The following is a 17,369-nucleotide window of genomic DNA, read 5'->3' on the forward strand; positions in this document are numbered from 1 at the left end:
CTTATAAAAACAGGACCAAATAATGAAAGAGAAAAAAACAAAAACTAAAAGCAAAAACAAAACAAAACAAAACAAAACCACCACAACCACAGAAACAAGAAATAGAGAAAGTCCACTTCCAGGATTGTCTGTGCTGTCATTGGTAGACAACATGTGGAGACAGAGTCCCAATCTGGGACTATACCAGCAAGCCAGCAGTAGCTTTTTGGTAGGGTAGTGGATAATCTCAGTAAGCCTGTGCCCTCTGACTGAGCCCAGACTCATTCACCTGTTGCTATCAGCACACTTTCTGAGGGCCTGATCCCAGCTGGGAACTGCTACATGGAGCTGGCAGCTACTCAGTTCTGAGCTCATCCAGCCTCTCTCCAAGATGGCTCCTGGCTAATTGCTGTCTGGAGCAGGATAACTGAGCCCTCAGTACTCACTGCCAGCTAGTGCAGTTCTTTTTGTCTGCTGATGTCCTCCACTGCTGTGTCTCTCTGTGGAGGCCTCTGGGTTCAGCAGCAGTCATCGTGTGTCTGCAAGTTCAAATCTCTCCTCTTGTGCAGAGAGTCCTGTCTCAGAGAAAAGGCACTGCCAACTACATCCTTTCTCTTCATTGAAGCTTCTCCCTTCACTCTCTCTATGGGCTTCAATTCACACCTTAGATCCTTCCTGGGTCCCAGGGACACACTTCCCTCCCTTTTGTCTCCCTCATGTTGCTGTATTCTAGCATATGGATGGCAACACTCAGAAAGGCTCTTTCTGTGATGCTTACCATTCTGCCATCTTGCTACCTCCCTTACATATTATTTCTGAGACAGAAAATTAGGGTGTGGCAAAGCTAGCTGGGAAAGTAGGCATTATCTGTTAATCAGAAAATCCCACAACATATGTGTAGAACAGTTCCCAAAGTACTGCACATGGACTTCTTTGCAGAACTAAAGCAGGTTTTCAGTAGGATGACCTAGATCTGACATCACCCACCTTGAGTAGTGGGTAATACAAAAAGGATGGTTCACAGTGAGTTTTTGCCACTGTGTTTTCTTTTGCATGGTGGCTCACCCTCATGCTGTAGGGTGTATTTCTTTTCCTACTTTTACTTGGCCCAAACTTGCTCTTCAGGGCTTGTTTCTTTTCCCACATTTAATAAAACTTTGCTACCATTTGCACTTGTCTTGACTAATTAATTCTTTGCTCAGGACATAAAGAACTGAGAAACCACCTCTAAAACCACCCCAAAACCCAGTAACACTTCCACCTTTAATCACTTCTCATAATCCTCTAAGGAGAATAATAAGCTCTTTTCTTAAAAATTTAGTAGTGTTACTGTCCAGATGTTCTTGTGGATTTATCATTCTCTGCCTATGTTTTAATCCTTTCCTAAGATGGACACAACATGTGTTACTGTGTCAGACTGACTCTTGTATTTCCACAGCACAGAGTAGTTATTCAGCAAACATCTGTTGGATTTTTAGTATACATAAATAAGTGAATATTGAATAGATCTTCAAGTGCCCTGGCTAATAATGAACTTCTTCCTAACAATTTTTTTTTATTAAAAGCGTCATTAAACAGGGACTCCTGATATTCATATATTAGTGAGATAATTCAGAATTTAATAATAACATATAGTAAAATAAAAGTCAAAGTCTTAACATATTTAGAATGAAAATGTACAGAATGAAAACAATAATGGCCAACAATTAGTTAGGTGTCAGAAAATTCCCAACCTCTTCTGCAGGTGTGTATGTCAAGGCTAAAGGTCAAAAGCTAATGACCAAAATCTAAATAACAATTTGCAAATTAATGAACAAGGGCCCTGTTCAAATGTTAGGAAACTGTTCTGAAATTTGACCCTACACCTTGGTTACAGGTCTCTTCGCAAAGTCTGACTGTAAAGCAAATTGTAGACTGTAACTGCAATAAGGATTCAAGGGGGAAGGACTGCTTTATCCATCTTTGTATTCCTGTAATCTGATGTATTAAAATTAAAAGATATTTGTTAAAATCAGTAGACACTTAAATGATTATTTCCTCATTTAAAATAAACCACTTGCAAGACTGATGCACTATACGGCTAATTCTTTCATTTCAAAGAGCATTCTTACTATGGAATAAAGTTAAAACTCTTTAACTTAAGATTTAAATCCTCTCACAATTTTCTTTCCTTTCCTAGTCTCATTTCCCACATTTTCTCTTCAAGTATATTATCTGACAGTCAACTGAACTTCCTGATTTCACCTTGTTTGCCTCTGTTCCTTTGATCATTTGGCAATTTCTGACGACATTTGTCATTTTTCTCCTGCATTTTCTATCTTATATATATAGCTTGCTTCCCTCACTATAATGCAAGTTCTTTTCTTCTTTGCATTTTAAATTCTTTATGTCAGAGGCTATGTCTAAAATGACTTCATATTTTATTACTTAGCATTGAACTAGAACACAGTAGGCATAAAAAGTGTGTTGAAGGAATTAATGTATGAATAATACCAATAAAGCTCAAAACTGGGAACTATACTTTAACAAGCCACAGAAGAAAAACAATTCTTAATTTATACCACTGATTTTAAAATGTAAGTGGGTATAATAAATCTTAGAAATTTGTTGAAAAATGTAAATTTTTGGTATTACCTGTCACCAGAGTACCAAGAACCATTTAAAAGAGTGGTACCAGGTACCATTTAAAAGAGTACCAAGGAGCTATGGCAATTATCTAATCAGAAGCAATTATCTTCTCAGACACTGTGATGGTAAAGAGGAAGAAAGAGTGAAGGAAGAGATTCAAAATAATAGGCATGGGGAATCATCAAGCTTCCTTTTTAGGAGACTCGTTTTTCTTGGACTTTTTTCCTTACATCTAACATTTAACTTTTGAATTCAGGATAGCAATATGTATTTATTTGACATTTCATTCATTTGAATGTACATAGAGAAATAATTATTTTTCTTAGAATACTTTTCAAATACAGTATGTGCCATGATTCAAAATATACAATACATAGGCTAAACCGCAGATACTTTTTATCCATTAAAGATTTTTGAACAAAATTGTTACCAGGTGTTAGGTACTGCAAAAGATAGGTTCTGGTTACAAAGCAGTGAGGCACTGAGAGAACTGTCATGTTTTCTTTAGATTATTTCAAATAAAGCCTATGAATTTTAGGAAGTAAGACTTCAAGTGGTTAAGAAGAAAAGAGTTTTGCCTTTCAGAAGTTTGTAAAATGCCAGTATTCTAAATTTCGTACAGTGAACTCCTTAGGATAGTCCAATATAGTACACAATATCTGTCACTTCTCTATCCATTTGGCAAACACTTCACAGAGACAAATGTTACTGAGGATCAAAAATGGAGACTTCTGGAAAAATGACCAAAGCCAGAAATAAAGTTGTACTAATTAGAAAACAAATAATTAAATGGCCAAACCCGAATGTTGTGTGATGCTGAAAAGAGATAAAAATCTAAGGCACACCATCTGTTTTACAATTTTTCATTTTCCTGTACTACAAATCTACTCAGTACATTTTTGCAATGATCGAGCTGCTAACTCATTTGCACAATTACTTTAGGCCAGAAATAATTACTGCACAGAATCCTATGAGAGATCACGATATTCACAGAAGAGGGCAGATAGAATCCATTCTCTCATGAAGACTATGTTTTGAGCCCTTACAGGAAAAAAAAATGTTATTCAAAGCAATGATTAGAAATTGCCAAAAGAAAATCAGAGATTTTAGGAGAGTGATACCACTGTATATTTATGGTATCTAAACTTATCTGGGCCTCTTCTCTAAATGTCGTAATGTTTTAGAGTGTGTTGCTGGGGCTGCATCTCCTCCCTCCTGTATTTTCTTCTTAATTTATCTTTTCAGTCAAATGGCTTTACATGGCATCTTCATATTCAAGATTCTCAAATTTATATCTCCTGCTCAGAACACTCCAATTCCCGACTCATATATTCAACTACCTACTTGATATCTTCACTTGGAAGTTACATAGATATTTGAAATTTATCACATCTGATATATAAGTTGGTTTACCAACCTCACCCCCCCCAATCTATTCTTTTTCACTCTTCCACATCTAGGTAAATGGTACCACTGTCCCAACAGTTGTTATACCAAAATCTAAATATCATAATAATTCATCCATTATTCTTATTTCTCAGCTAATTCATTGCTAAATTCTGTCACTCACACTCCTAAAAAATATTTCACATATATTTCTCTTCCTCCCTATTGCTACCACACACTGTTGAAGCCACTACCATCTCTCAACAATTCTACCTCAATAGATATCTAATTCTCTATTTCTAAGATATTGTCCATTTAATAGTCAATGCTCTTTTAAGGCTATAATTATAAGCTCATTTACATTTTAAATGTATTGTATAATGTATCCCCAGTAGTAACAGTCTGGCAAATAACAGATGTATAATTTTTTTCACAGACTAATATTACTTAGTAATATTCCTATGTGTCTCTATTTATTGCCAGTCTCAGTTTTCAAGCTTTCTCTGATATATCTACAGACCTATTCATTTAGCAAATCATACATTCATTAGGCAATTGTTTATTGAGTGTTGTATTAACTGGAATTAGGTTCAGCTGGGCATTTTACTGTGTCTTAAAGATGACAGAACTCTGTTATTTATATTTTTTACAAGTGTGGAGATATGAAGCCAAAGGTTAGTGTGGCAACAGTACGAGTTATAAGCCCTGGTTTCTTGCATCGTGTTGCTCTCTCTTTCCCAGTTTGTAGGTCTCATTCTATGGTGTAAAATGGCCATTCAAACCAGAGCCACAACATTTGCATTTCAGTCACCAGGAAAGAGGAAAGGCATGCAGAATGCCATACTTCTCCATTTAAGAGGAAACTGTGAGTATGCTGACAGGCAGGACCAACAGAGAGCAGACCCCTGTCATGGGAGCACACTGGCAGGCAGGATCAGTGGCATGGAAAAATGGAAAGAAATAGTAAGAATACAAGTCAGCAGTTGGTAAGTTAGGTGAAGCAGTGTTGTCCTCCAGCACACAGACATGCAGAACAGAAACACGTGGTCAGGGTATCACTCTATATCAAAGGGCCCCAGAAGAACTCCAGCAACAGAAGACCAGTCCCAGCCCCCACATCCAGAGACCAAGATCAGCCCCATCACAGCACAAACTGTACTGCAAACTTGGCTGGAGTGCACAGCACATTTATGGGGTCTGACTTGGATACTACCACAGAACTGTGGACACCAGAAGAATTTTGCTATTTTCCTTTCTCTTTATCTGTTTGATTGGTTTTCCCTTTTTCTATATGGTTGGGGTTTTTTTTTTTCACTATTTAGATTTCTTAACTTTCTTTCTGTCTTCTTCTATTTACCTTCTTTCTCTCTTTCTTCAAATATCTCTCTTGATTTTAGGATATTGTTATGTGAGACAACATTGTCTCTTCTCTTTCTGATTCACTTCAATACTCCTTCACTTTCTCTTTCATTCTTTCACTACATGTTCTCCAGTTTTCCAAAACTTGGGCACCCATTCTTTGCCCACCAGCCTTGGTTCTACTATATTTGACTTCACTCATCTCTATCTTGCCCCCTACCCCTATTAAATCCCTGCTCCTGCAACAGGGTAAAATCACCCAGCTAAGGGGATAATCGCAGCATACAAGTTCCGGGAATATGCTCCATTTTGTCACATAACTGTAGAATTGGCTCCTATGATAAAAGGTATCAGGTTGACAGTTACCACAGTTTGTCAGTAGCTAGCCTGTGCCTGATGCTACTTTTATTGCTAACTGTACTAATTTAGCCAGCATGTTATACATGTTATAGTCACTTTTTATCCCCTATAAGACAACACTCTGATTGTCTAGGTTCATAATCATCACGCTGGTCCAGTACCAAATGACTGGATGCTGAGCCAGCTAGATAACAACTTCTCATCTGTAATAAATTAAGAAGGTAGGTTCTTGGGATAGACGCTAAGACCAAGAACCACCTACATCTAGAAGACATCCCTGAGGAACAGACATTTCCTAGAGAAGTCTTGATACTAGCGATAAAACTCTCTACCATAAGAAATCTACAAGCATCAACACAGAAGACAAAATAAAATAAAAAATAGAAAATGACAACATGCAAAACCAAAATTCAATCCCAAATCTCTAGCCCACCCAGGACAAGTCCAGAAGAAAACAAGGTAGAGGAAATTAGAAGCCACTCACTAGACATTTGTGAAATGATATCAGCACAAGTAAAAAAGCAAATGGAAGAGGCTTTAGAAAATATAATCTCTCAGGTAAAAAATGAACTGATAATTAAAATGAAAGACTTAGAGCAGACACAGTTAAAAAATTAGAGAAGCTTAGGAAAACAATGGGTACCATGAGTATGCAACATAGGAGAGAAATGGAATCCATGAAACAGATCAAAACAGGAATCCGGGAGATTAAAAACTCCAGTGAAAGTATGCACAAACAGATTGAGTGAAGGTGATGATAGAATATCAGATCTAGAAGAGAGGATTGTAGTTAGGGGCCACAAAAAATATCTTAAAAACAGCAAGAGACCATGAAAAATCAGTCAAACAGACAATGTGAAATTCAAGTGAAGACTGACCAAAAGAGACAAAAAAGGTCACTACACACTTGTTAAGGAAAAACTCCAAGAAAAAGAGATAACAATTATAAATGAATATGCACCAAGTACTGGTGCACTCAACTACATAAAACAAATATTAATAGACATGAAAAGTCAATTAAGCACTAACACAATTAAAATAGGAAACCTTAATACCCCAATCTCACAGTTAGATAAATTAACTAGGCAAAAACTCAACAAAGAAATATCAGAACTGAACCAAACCTGTGAACAAATGTACTTAGTAGATGCCTGCAGAATTTTCCACCCCACATCAGAATACACATTGTTCTGAGCTGCACATGGAATGTTCTCCAAAATAGAGCACATATTAGCCCATGGAACGTGCTTAAGTAAATGCAGAGGAACTGAAATTATCATATGCATATTATCTGACCACAGTGCAATGAAAATGGAAGTCAACAGCAAAAGAAATCACGAAAACTACATAAATACCTAAAAGCAAACAACACCCTGCTGAACATCCAATGGGTCACAGAGAATATTAAAAAGAAATTAAACAGTACAATTAAACAATAATGCCAACAAAACATAATGAAACTTATGGGACACGATGAAAGAAGTCCTACAAGAGAAATTTATAGTGGTGAATTCTCATATCAGGAAAATAGATAGAGCTCAAAGAAATAATGTTGAACCTCAAATATCTAGAAAAAGATCAACCCAAAGTTCATGTAAGAGAGGAAATTATAAAGACAAGAGCAGAAATTAATGCAATTGAGACTAAGAAAACAATACAAAGCATCAATGAATTGAAGAGTTAGTTATTTGAAAGATTAAATAAAAATGATAAAACCTTAGCCAACCTTATCCAAAGAAGGAAAAAAAAGACTCCAGTCCATACAATAAGGAATAAAAGAGTAAAATCACAACGGATCCTGCAGAAATCCAGAGGATCATCAATACTTCAAGAACCTGTACTTTATTTGTTTTTTTGTTGTTGTTTTTTTTTTGTTTTTTTTTTTTTTGGTTTTTCTTCCAGTACCGGGAATCGAACTCACAACCTTGCATTTGCCAGGCAGGTGCTGTGCCGCTGAGCTAAATCCCCAGCCCCAAGAACCTGTACTTTAATAAGATGCAAAACACAGAAGAAATGGGCAGATTCCTAGACACATATGAATTGCGGAGAGTAATAAAGAACATATAAAAATTCTAAACAATCCAGTATCACTCAATGAAATTGAAAATGTCATTAAAAACTTACTAATAAAGAAAAGTCCACATCCTGATGGATTCAATGTTGAATTCTACAAGAAATTTGGAGAAGAGTTAATGCCACTAAAGCTGAAACTCTTTAATGAAATTGAAAGGGACACAATACTCACAAAATCATTCTTGGGGGCATGCATTACACTGATATCAAAACTAGAGAAGGACCCAACCAGAAAAGAAAACTACAAACCAATCTCCCTAATAAACATAAATGCAAAAATTCTCAATTAGATCCTGGCAAATATCAAGATTATTCACCATGACCAAGTGGGAGTCATCCCAGGGATGCAGGGATGTTTCAATACATACAAATAAATAATTATAATATACTATATTAGAGAGCCAAAGACAAAAGTCACATGATCATCTCAATAGACATAAGAAAAGCATTTGGCAAAGTCCAACATCCTTTCATGATAAAAACTCCACAGAAAACTGGAATCAATTGTCTTTACCTTAATCTGATAAAAGCCATCTATGACAAACCAACATCTAACATCATACTAAATGGACAAAAAAGAAAAGTTCACTCTAAAATCTGAACAAGGCAAAGATGTCCACTATTACCAGTCCTACTCAATACAGTTGTGGAAACAGCCTGAGCAATTAGATAAGAGAAAGAACTAAAAGAAATGAAGATAAGAAAGGAAGAAGTTAAACTATCATTATTTGCAGATAACATGATACTCTAGATAGAAGACCCCAAAAACTTCATCAAAAGACTTGTAGATTTAATAACCAAATTCAGTAGTGTAGCTGCATATAAAATTAACACTCAAAAATCAATAGCATTCTTATACATAAACAACAAACGCACTGAGAGAGAAATTAGGGAAACCACACCTTTCACATTAACATCCCCCCAAAATGAAATACCTAGGAATCAATCTAACACAGGAAGAAAAAGATGTATACACCAAAAATTATAGAACTCTGATAAAGGAAATGAAAGAGGATATCAGAAAATGGAAAGATATGCCTTGCTCATAGATAGGAAGAACCAATATAGTGAAAATGGCCATACTTCCAAAATTGTTGTACAGATTTAATGCAATCCCAAGCAACATACCACTAGCATACCTCATAGTACTAGAGAAAACATTCCCGAAATTCATTTGGAATTAGATGAGACCTAGAACAGCAAAAACAATTTTTGGCAGCAAGGCAAGGCAGGGGTATCACAATCTCAGACTTGAAATTATACTTCAAAGCTACTGTGATAAAAACAGCTTAGTACTGGCAAAAAACAGACCTGAGCATCAGTGGAACAGATTAAAAGGTGTAGAAACTACTTCAAACACACTCAACCATCTTAACTTTGACAAAGGTACCAAACACCTTCATTAAAAGAAAGATAGCCTCTTTAATAAATGGTGCTGGAAAAACTGGCTTTCCACAGGCCAAAGACTAAAACTAGACCCAAGTCTATCACCAGGCACTAAACTAAAGTCAAAATGGATCAAATAGGTAACTATTAAAACAGAAACATTAAATCTGCTGGATGAGAGAATAGGCAGAACTCTTGAAGACACAGGTATAAGCAAGGATTTCATGAATAAAACTCTGATTGCATGGTAAGTAATACAAAGAATCAAAACTGGGTTCTCATTCCATTAAAAAACTTCTGCATAGCAAAAGAAATCTCCAACAAAATGAAGAGACAACCAGAGTGGAAAAAGTTTTAGCCAGTTGTCCCTGAGATGAATTAATTCTAGAACATATAAAGAATTGAAAAGAATCAGTACTCTCAAATCCAAAGACCTAATCCAAAATTGGCATCTGAGATGAGTACACATTTCTCAGATGAAGAAATACAAATGGCATATAAATATATGAAAAAATGTTCATCATCACTGGTCATTCAAGAGATGCAAATTAAAACAGTGTTGGGGGATTCCATCTCACTCCAGAAGGAATGCATATCATCAGGAAATCAATCAATAACAAATACTGGCATGGCTGTAGGGGAAAAGGAACCCTTCTCCACTGTTGGCGGGAATGCAGACTTGTGCAACCACTATGGAAATCAATCTGGAGATACCTAAAAAAACCAAGATTAGAGATGCCATTTGACCCAGCTATACCCATTCTAGGTATCTTCCTGGAAGAGTTAAAAAGATCACACCACAGTGATATATGCACATCCATGTTTATGGCAGCACAGCTTGTAATAGCTAACTCTTGGAAACAACCCAAATGCCTATCAACCAAGAAATGGGTAAAAAAGATGTGGGTTTTTTTTTCATACAATGGAGTACTACTCAGCCACAAAGAAGGATAGACTTGAGACATTTCTAGGTAAACAGATACAACTGGAGACTGTACTCTTAAGTGAGATAAATTGGACTCATAAATTGGACTATAAATATCACCTTTTTTCCCTGGTGTGAGAAACTGAAAGAGTAAATAAGGATCAAAATATACAACAGACACTGTAAAATGGGAAGAAATTGTTCAAAAGGAAAGAGGAACTAGGAAAGGGAAAGGGGACAGGAAGGAAGGAACAAGGGGGAAAATGCCATAATTTTTAAGAAGTATAAAATGGAAATCAAGCTTTGTAAATAGGGAAAGGATAAGGATTTGAAGGGAGAAGAGGGAATTGGGAAAAAAAGAGTAATGAAAATATATCATGTACAGGTACAAGTTCCCTATGGTGAATATGATCATTGTGTACATCTAAAATGTACCAATAAGCTTAATTTAAAAAAAGGAAACTCTGCCCATTTCCCTTCACCTATCATTGAACATCACGATGTTAACAGAAGACAAGGGAATAAAGTTCTTTAACTGTATAACAACATTTCCATTTAAAGTCAGAATCCTTATTACTACAGGAAAATAGAAAATAAACACTGAGAAGTAAGTAGCAGTCTCTTGCAAATTTCCTCCTGTGACATGGAATTGTTCTGAGAACAAGGATATAGAGATCAGTAAGACACAGGATCTTCTTAGTTCCGTGGTCACAACATGTAAATAAATAAATATTTAAGATTTCAAGCCAAACAGCAACCACTGTTTGGAGACTTTGGTTTTTCTGAGACCCCAGAGATTTGCTGCACCCAAAGAACTGAAAGAGATGAATGGTTCCAGTGCTTTGCATCACTGAACTACTACTGCACACAGACTGCTTCAATACACTGTAGCTTTAAAAAAAGACATCTCAGCTCTGTTCTATTGGACATGATACCTCCATGACAAAGAACAAATCCAAGTGTGTGTGTGTGTGTGTATATATATATATAGATAGATAGATATAGATATAGATATATAAAACAGTTGTACCAGTTTAAAAATGCCCAGAGTACAAGACATAAAACGATTCTTACCAAAAAAGGAAAGATATAATAACACAAAATGTTCTTTCAATAATTTAAGATAAACTAGTAGTACGAGTGAAATAAATGATAAACAGCATAATAACTAGTATTATTCTCTTACTATCTTGTTATGAATTTTGTTTTATTTTTTCATAAAATAAAAAAGGAAAATATCTATTTCAGGAGTGTGTCAAGACTCAATAATCCTTTTTAACTTGACTATTTTAAGAAAACTATGTATGAAAAATACAAAGCCTAATGCAAGGAAATGAGCAATGGTAGCCTGGCAGAAAGGAAGGAGGAAAAAGTATTACTGTAACTTACTGTTAACCATTGGTTATCTAATAATTCCTTAGCTGTGATTCTGTGAGCCGGATCTACTTTCAAAAGTTGTTTCAAAACACTTTTAGCTGCAAATAAGAGAAAAATCCTGAAAATCTTTATGCCTCTTAACTACTACTAATAGCACATGCTTTGTAATTTATTTAGGATTAAGTCTATATAACACAAAGGGAAGATACCAGGTACCATGAGTATGCATGCCTAATAAATAAGGTTTAAAGTTTAACCTTTAAACCTGGATTATCTAGTTGAATGGTTTATAGTAAAAATTAGCTAGATAATCAGCAAAGTTCCTCTTTAGCTTTTACTACCTATTTTCTTGTTTTGTTGAGTTTTTGCCTATGAACAATCACAGTAAAGATATTGCTATTTCCACAAATAAATGGTGCCTGTTACCAAAGTAATTTTATGATTGTGGTGGTTGTGCTTTATTGTTTCCACTTGAATGGACTTGAAACTACCCAGGGACTGATGGCGCACACTTCTGGGTGTGTCTGGGTAGGTCATGGAGGCATGGCCTTGGGTGCTATATCTGATCCCTGGCCCCTTCCCCTGGTGCTGCTCCCTGCTCTGCTGCCTGGCCTCCATGAACTTAGTAGCTTTGCTTCACCACACATGTTCACCACCATGTCACTGCCTTGGAGCCTGCCAACCATGTACTGAATCCCCTGAAGCTAAATTAAACCTCTCCCTGTTTAAGCTGTGGCTGTTGGGTGTTGTGCTCCAGCAATAGGAAAACTGACTAATACAATGACTAAATAGATACTTGAAATGGTCTTATTCCTGGCCAACTTCCTTATATTTGGCTTAGTAAATAATACTCAGTCAACACTTACCACCATCACTTATGGAATCCCAGATTGGATCTTCAAAATGCAGTTCTCCCTTTCTTATTAACTCAAAAAGCTTCTCTTCTGAGTTTGCCAAAAAGGGTGGTTCTCCACATAATCTAGATAAAGGCAATGGTTTTATTTAAATGTTTAAAAACTAATCAAAATAAGGAAATTACAATTAAACTTCTGCAATATTTGGAATAGTAATACTTCACATTTAAGTGAAGGATTGGAAGAGAAGAATACCTCTCTGCATATAATAATGGAAGCAATGGGGTTTCTAAGATCCATGATAGGTTTATTTTTTGTACTGGGAACCAAACTCAGGGCCTCAAATTTGCCAGGCAGGCACTGTGCTACTGAGCAATATCCCCAGCCCCCACACTAGGTTCTTGTCTCAAAACAGAAATGACTACATACATTGAAACCTTTAGATTTGCAAATGACTCAAAGCTCTTACAAGTGGGGAAATACTAAGCTGAAATCGAGTTAAAATATAGGAAGACATATGAGTTCAAGTCTACAGTATAAGTGGTGTAAACAAGGATAGCCAATAGCTTCAGATAAAATACATAATACAAACCAGAGTTACGGAAACATGCAAGAGTTGTCAGAGTCTAACAAGAACTGTCAAGACTTGAATGACCATGTGAGGCTTTTATCCATGGTAAAGTACTACACAAATGTAACTAATTGTGAAAACAAAGAATAACCCTGGAAATTTCTGTATACTCTGAGCAAAAGCCAAAAACCTATTAAAGTGGCCACAACCTTTTAATAATGGTATACAAAATGAAGGTCAGGATAAGAAAAAAATGAGATGATAATTTGATCCCTCAGTCTGAAAGGATGAAAGCTGAGAATACACACAACCAACATCAATAAAAGGCCTGGTTGTAATTCTCTAATAAGGAGCTACACGTATTTTAACAGAACATGGCAAGCCTATGAAACTAGTGCCTCAACAAGTGATCTAAGCCAAAAATAACAAGAATATGCTTAAAGCTTGAGTTCAATTCTTTAGACTATATTCTCAACAAATGTTAGCCATCACCACCATTGTTAACACCCATTGTTAACACATCTGAGGGCACCCCTGTAGACAGTACCCAAATGTACCTAACGACAACCAGACAGAAACTAGGGGGAAAAAAAAGAAACTAGATCTAGACTCATCACAGAGGCAACTCTCTGTCTACTCTTCAACTTTCAGGATGCTTTCACACTTTATTATTAAAAGAATAAAATGGTATAATTCCATTCCACTTTGCAAACTGCTATCTATTCTTAGGATGATAACCTCCAAGTATTTTAACATATTTTTCATGTTGTTTAAAAACCTAACTCAGGAACATTTTCTGAGTAAGTCATAATTTTTATGATTATGATGATGATTTCCCATGGGATAAAGTTACTTGCATCCTAGTAGTTCATGAAAGTAGGCTGTAAAATAAAGTTTTTCATTTACCAATAGGTTCTTGTTGGGAGATCAGTATTTATCAAATCGTTAGGCAAACCCTTAACATTTTTTATTTCTCCAGCCCACTCTGACATTCCCTTCTCTTATCTTATTCACATCACCGGTGTTTAGTTTAAAACTGCAATTTAAAAGGCCATAGAAAACAAAAAGCCAGAAAAACTGCCTTATGGACAATTACTATCTATTATAACAAGTACAGGCCAGCAAAAGCCCAGCTCATTGAGCCTGTTATCAACCAGTGATATGCACATCTACCAATTTCTTAGCTGCCCTTGCATTGCCTGGTGATCATGCAACTATAGCTTAAGGGCTATATTCTTAAAATTCCATTTTTTCCCTATCTTTTGCAATTTTATTTACACAAAATGTATCTAATGGTTGGTCAATCAGCGGGATACAGAATTTTATGACAGCAATTTTCTCACACATCTAGAAAAAACAATCCAAGACATGAAAAATACCTCTTCAAACTTTCCTATTATTTTTTGATACATTCATAGGAATCTAAACAGCAGAGGATAGTAATCATAAAGAATATTTATTTATTTTAATTTCACCTTGAGAAAGTATGTTATCATTGCCCAATTATGTAGAAATGAATCTAACATAACAAAAAAAAATAGCCCCCCTAGAGAAAGTAATATGCTTGTACTCTTGGTGAAGGAAATTACCTGTAACACCACTGGCCTCCGACAGATTAATGAATATATATTGATTAGCTAAGTTAAGAGTCTATGGTAAAGAAGAGGCTGTTATGATAATATGGAGCCATACTATGGAGCAGAAAAATTTAAATTACATCTTTAAGAGAAAGATTTAAAGTTGTAATTCACTTACTTTCCTTAACACCAAATTCAAACTAAGAAGACATCAAACACTGCATGGATTTTGTAATATTTCATTATACATATTATATTTGACTTGTATTGTCTAGAAAGTCTTAAAATTATAAAAGAACAATTTTAAATAATTATTTTAAATATGGAGGTTCAGAACGTTTGTACTGTGATTCTGATCAGTACAATGATCAAAAATATTATAACTACATTTATACTCTATACTATCTAAGCAATGAAGTGTGTTGACCAGTTGAGTTACAGTGAAAGTCACATCATCCAATTTCTACTGCCTCTGTATCCCATTTCACAGAACTGAAAGTGTAAGTACTATGACATCAATATTTAGAAACCAGTGAGATGAGGTACAGCATAGTGAATCTTCAGTATAACCATGAAACCAATGTTGTATCAACATAAAGATGTTCATATTTACCAAGAAGCAGAACAGTGGTCACTAACTGTTCAAAATACCTCTTAACAATTCACTTAATTCAGTTTAACAAACATATTGACCACCTCATATGCACCTATTAGTGTATCGAATACCAAAGGTGCAAAGGTGAATAACTTAAGATACCTGTTTTTCAGGAACTTAGAGTAAGGCGAGTAGACACAGTATATAAAATATTATAATATAATGTAAACTGATTTTACAATGTTTTATTTTTCAACATCAAAGTGTGAACATATGCCAACTTTCCTGACTAATAGTCCCATTTCATTATTTTTCTTTAAATACGACTGTTTTCCACACATTTTTGTATGATGCCTTAAATCCTGTGTGGAATGTAGGAAGGAAAATATATAGTAAATGTAATAACTCTGTTGAGGTAGGACAGAAGTTAGGGAAATAAAAAGCTTTAATGTTTGAGTTGGGTCCACTCAGGAGGGAGGTTTGCAGAGAAGCAAAGAGTATGTGCATGCACGCATACACATGCACACACACACACACACACCAATAGCATTCAATGCCGAGGATATCTGAGCAGTGAAGTGTGGAGCGGCCTAGGGTTACACAGAATAGGGTAGGTGTACAAAAAGCACCAAGCCCAAGGCTGGTAGGGCACACTACAGTCAGGATGTGAAAAGTTTGCTAAGCTGTGCCATGCCAGGTTGCTCTGACAGTTTTCTGTAACAAGAAGTAATTATCAGGGACTTTTAATCAGGGAAGTCATATGATCAGATCTGTGATTTAGAAGGGCAATCCTGACAGCGGTGTAATAAATGGACTTGGAAGGGTAACCAGAGACAGGGAGAATAGTAAGAAAGACCGTGGAATATTTTAGAAAAGGATCACAAAGAGAAATGCAAGAATAGATAAGAACATTTCAAAGGAAAAAATGCACAGGACTGAAGATTTGACTGATCGTAAGAGTGAGAGCGAAGGAAGAGCAAGAATTACTACGGGTTTCAGTAGCATTAAGAGAACTGGAAAGTAGAGAACACTTCCTAGACCTGGACAAACCTCTGTCTAGTTGGTGCCCACACCCCGCATGTGCCCAAATGGGCAGCTGCAGGACCAGGTGGCAGTACCTACTGGACTACAAACAAACTTAACGGGAAAATACAGAGAAGATTTTAGATTATAACAAAGGATCAAGCAGGTGTTAAAGACAGTTTTCACTTTGCTCTGACCACACAGTATATTGTTGCACTTATAGATCAATGAAAAGCAAAGCTGAAAGCTATACATTTACAGGATTGAAAATACCTCAGGGATGAATCTGACAACTAATAACAGAGCTTTAGAATGACTTCTCAACTGGTTTTTGAATCACTTTTAAAAATATATTGCTTAGTTTTACTCTAAAATCCATGTCCTTCCACTATTAGAGACTATCCATTCATTTTCCGCTGTACATTTAGCAGGTTACTTACAAAATGTACATTATGACACCTATGCTCCAAATGTCACATTGCTGGCTATAGTCGTGGGCATTGATAACTTCAGGTGCTGCCAAATAAGCAGAAATAAAATAATATTAATAATACAATAAACGACTTCTAAATGCTTAAACACAAAGCATGAAAAATGTGCTGGTGTGTTGTAATTTATTCCCCCACGGGGAAAAAAGAACCAGTAGCAGATGTTAAATGAATAATGTACAGACCTTAACAATTGATGTCACTGTGTCCTCACTCCTATCATTTAGCTTCTAATGGAACAATGGCATAAACTGTATAATTAAATGTACTACCTTTTATTCCTGTGAAATTGTTAAGAAATGATTTTGCAAAGATTGTGTAGTTATAGTAGAAGACAATATCTCAGCCTTTTCCCCAAAATAGAATTGAAGATATGCCTTAAATAGATGTAATTTAAAGCAAACCCAACATGTAAAAATCTGAATTCTCAGAGAAACTAAGATAAATGGTTATATATCTCTTTAGTAAAAGAATAATAATAATAACATCACAACATTCTTATGACAGAATGGAAATTATTTTCCACATTTTCTAAATTAAAACTCCAAGTCAAAGATAGCCTTTACGAGACCAGATCAAAAAACCACGTCACAGGACAGGACTAGGTCCAAAGTATTTGTGATTCCCCAACTCTGTGCTCCTTGCTTTCCAGAAGTATTCATGATAGCGTTCCCTGAAACCACCTTCTCCATGGGGCGCCATTCTTTCAAGGTTGCACATTTTATAAAGATTATATTTTTTTCACAATGGCTAACTTTTTTAAAAAGTCACATAAGGTACTGTGGGAA

At 35.7% G+C, this 17,369-nt stretch overlaps 1 protein-coding gene across 2 annotated transcripts in view; it reads right to left on the reverse strand.

The window, feature by feature from the left end:
- Stk33 (serine/threonine kinase 33) overlaps positions 1–17,369 on the reverse strand; it is an 83,680-nt gene that overhangs the window by 44,450 nt on the left and 21,861 nt on the right. For both annotated transcript variants that reach the window (XM_005380223.1, XM_005380221.1), the window contains 3 exons: positions 16,534–16,609; positions 12,340–12,452; positions 11,486–11,571 (listed from right to left, as the gene is read on the reverse strand). In XM_005380223.1, coding sequence (XP_005380280.1) covers positions 11,486–11,571; positions 12,340–12,452; positions 16,534–16,609 — 275 coding nt within the window. The remainder of the gene's footprint in view (positions 1–11,485; positions 11,572–12,339; positions 12,453–16,533; positions 16,610–17,369) is intronic.

Source organism: Chinchilla lanigera, unplaced genomic scaffold (assembly GCF_000276665.1).
Source record: "Chinchilla lanigera isolate Chin_1 unplaced genomic scaffold, ChiLan1.0 scaffold00013, whole genome shotgun sequence".
Classification (NCBI taxonomy): domain Eukaryota; kingdom Metazoa; phylum Chordata; class Mammalia; order Rodentia; family Chinchillidae; genus Chinchilla; species Chinchilla lanigera.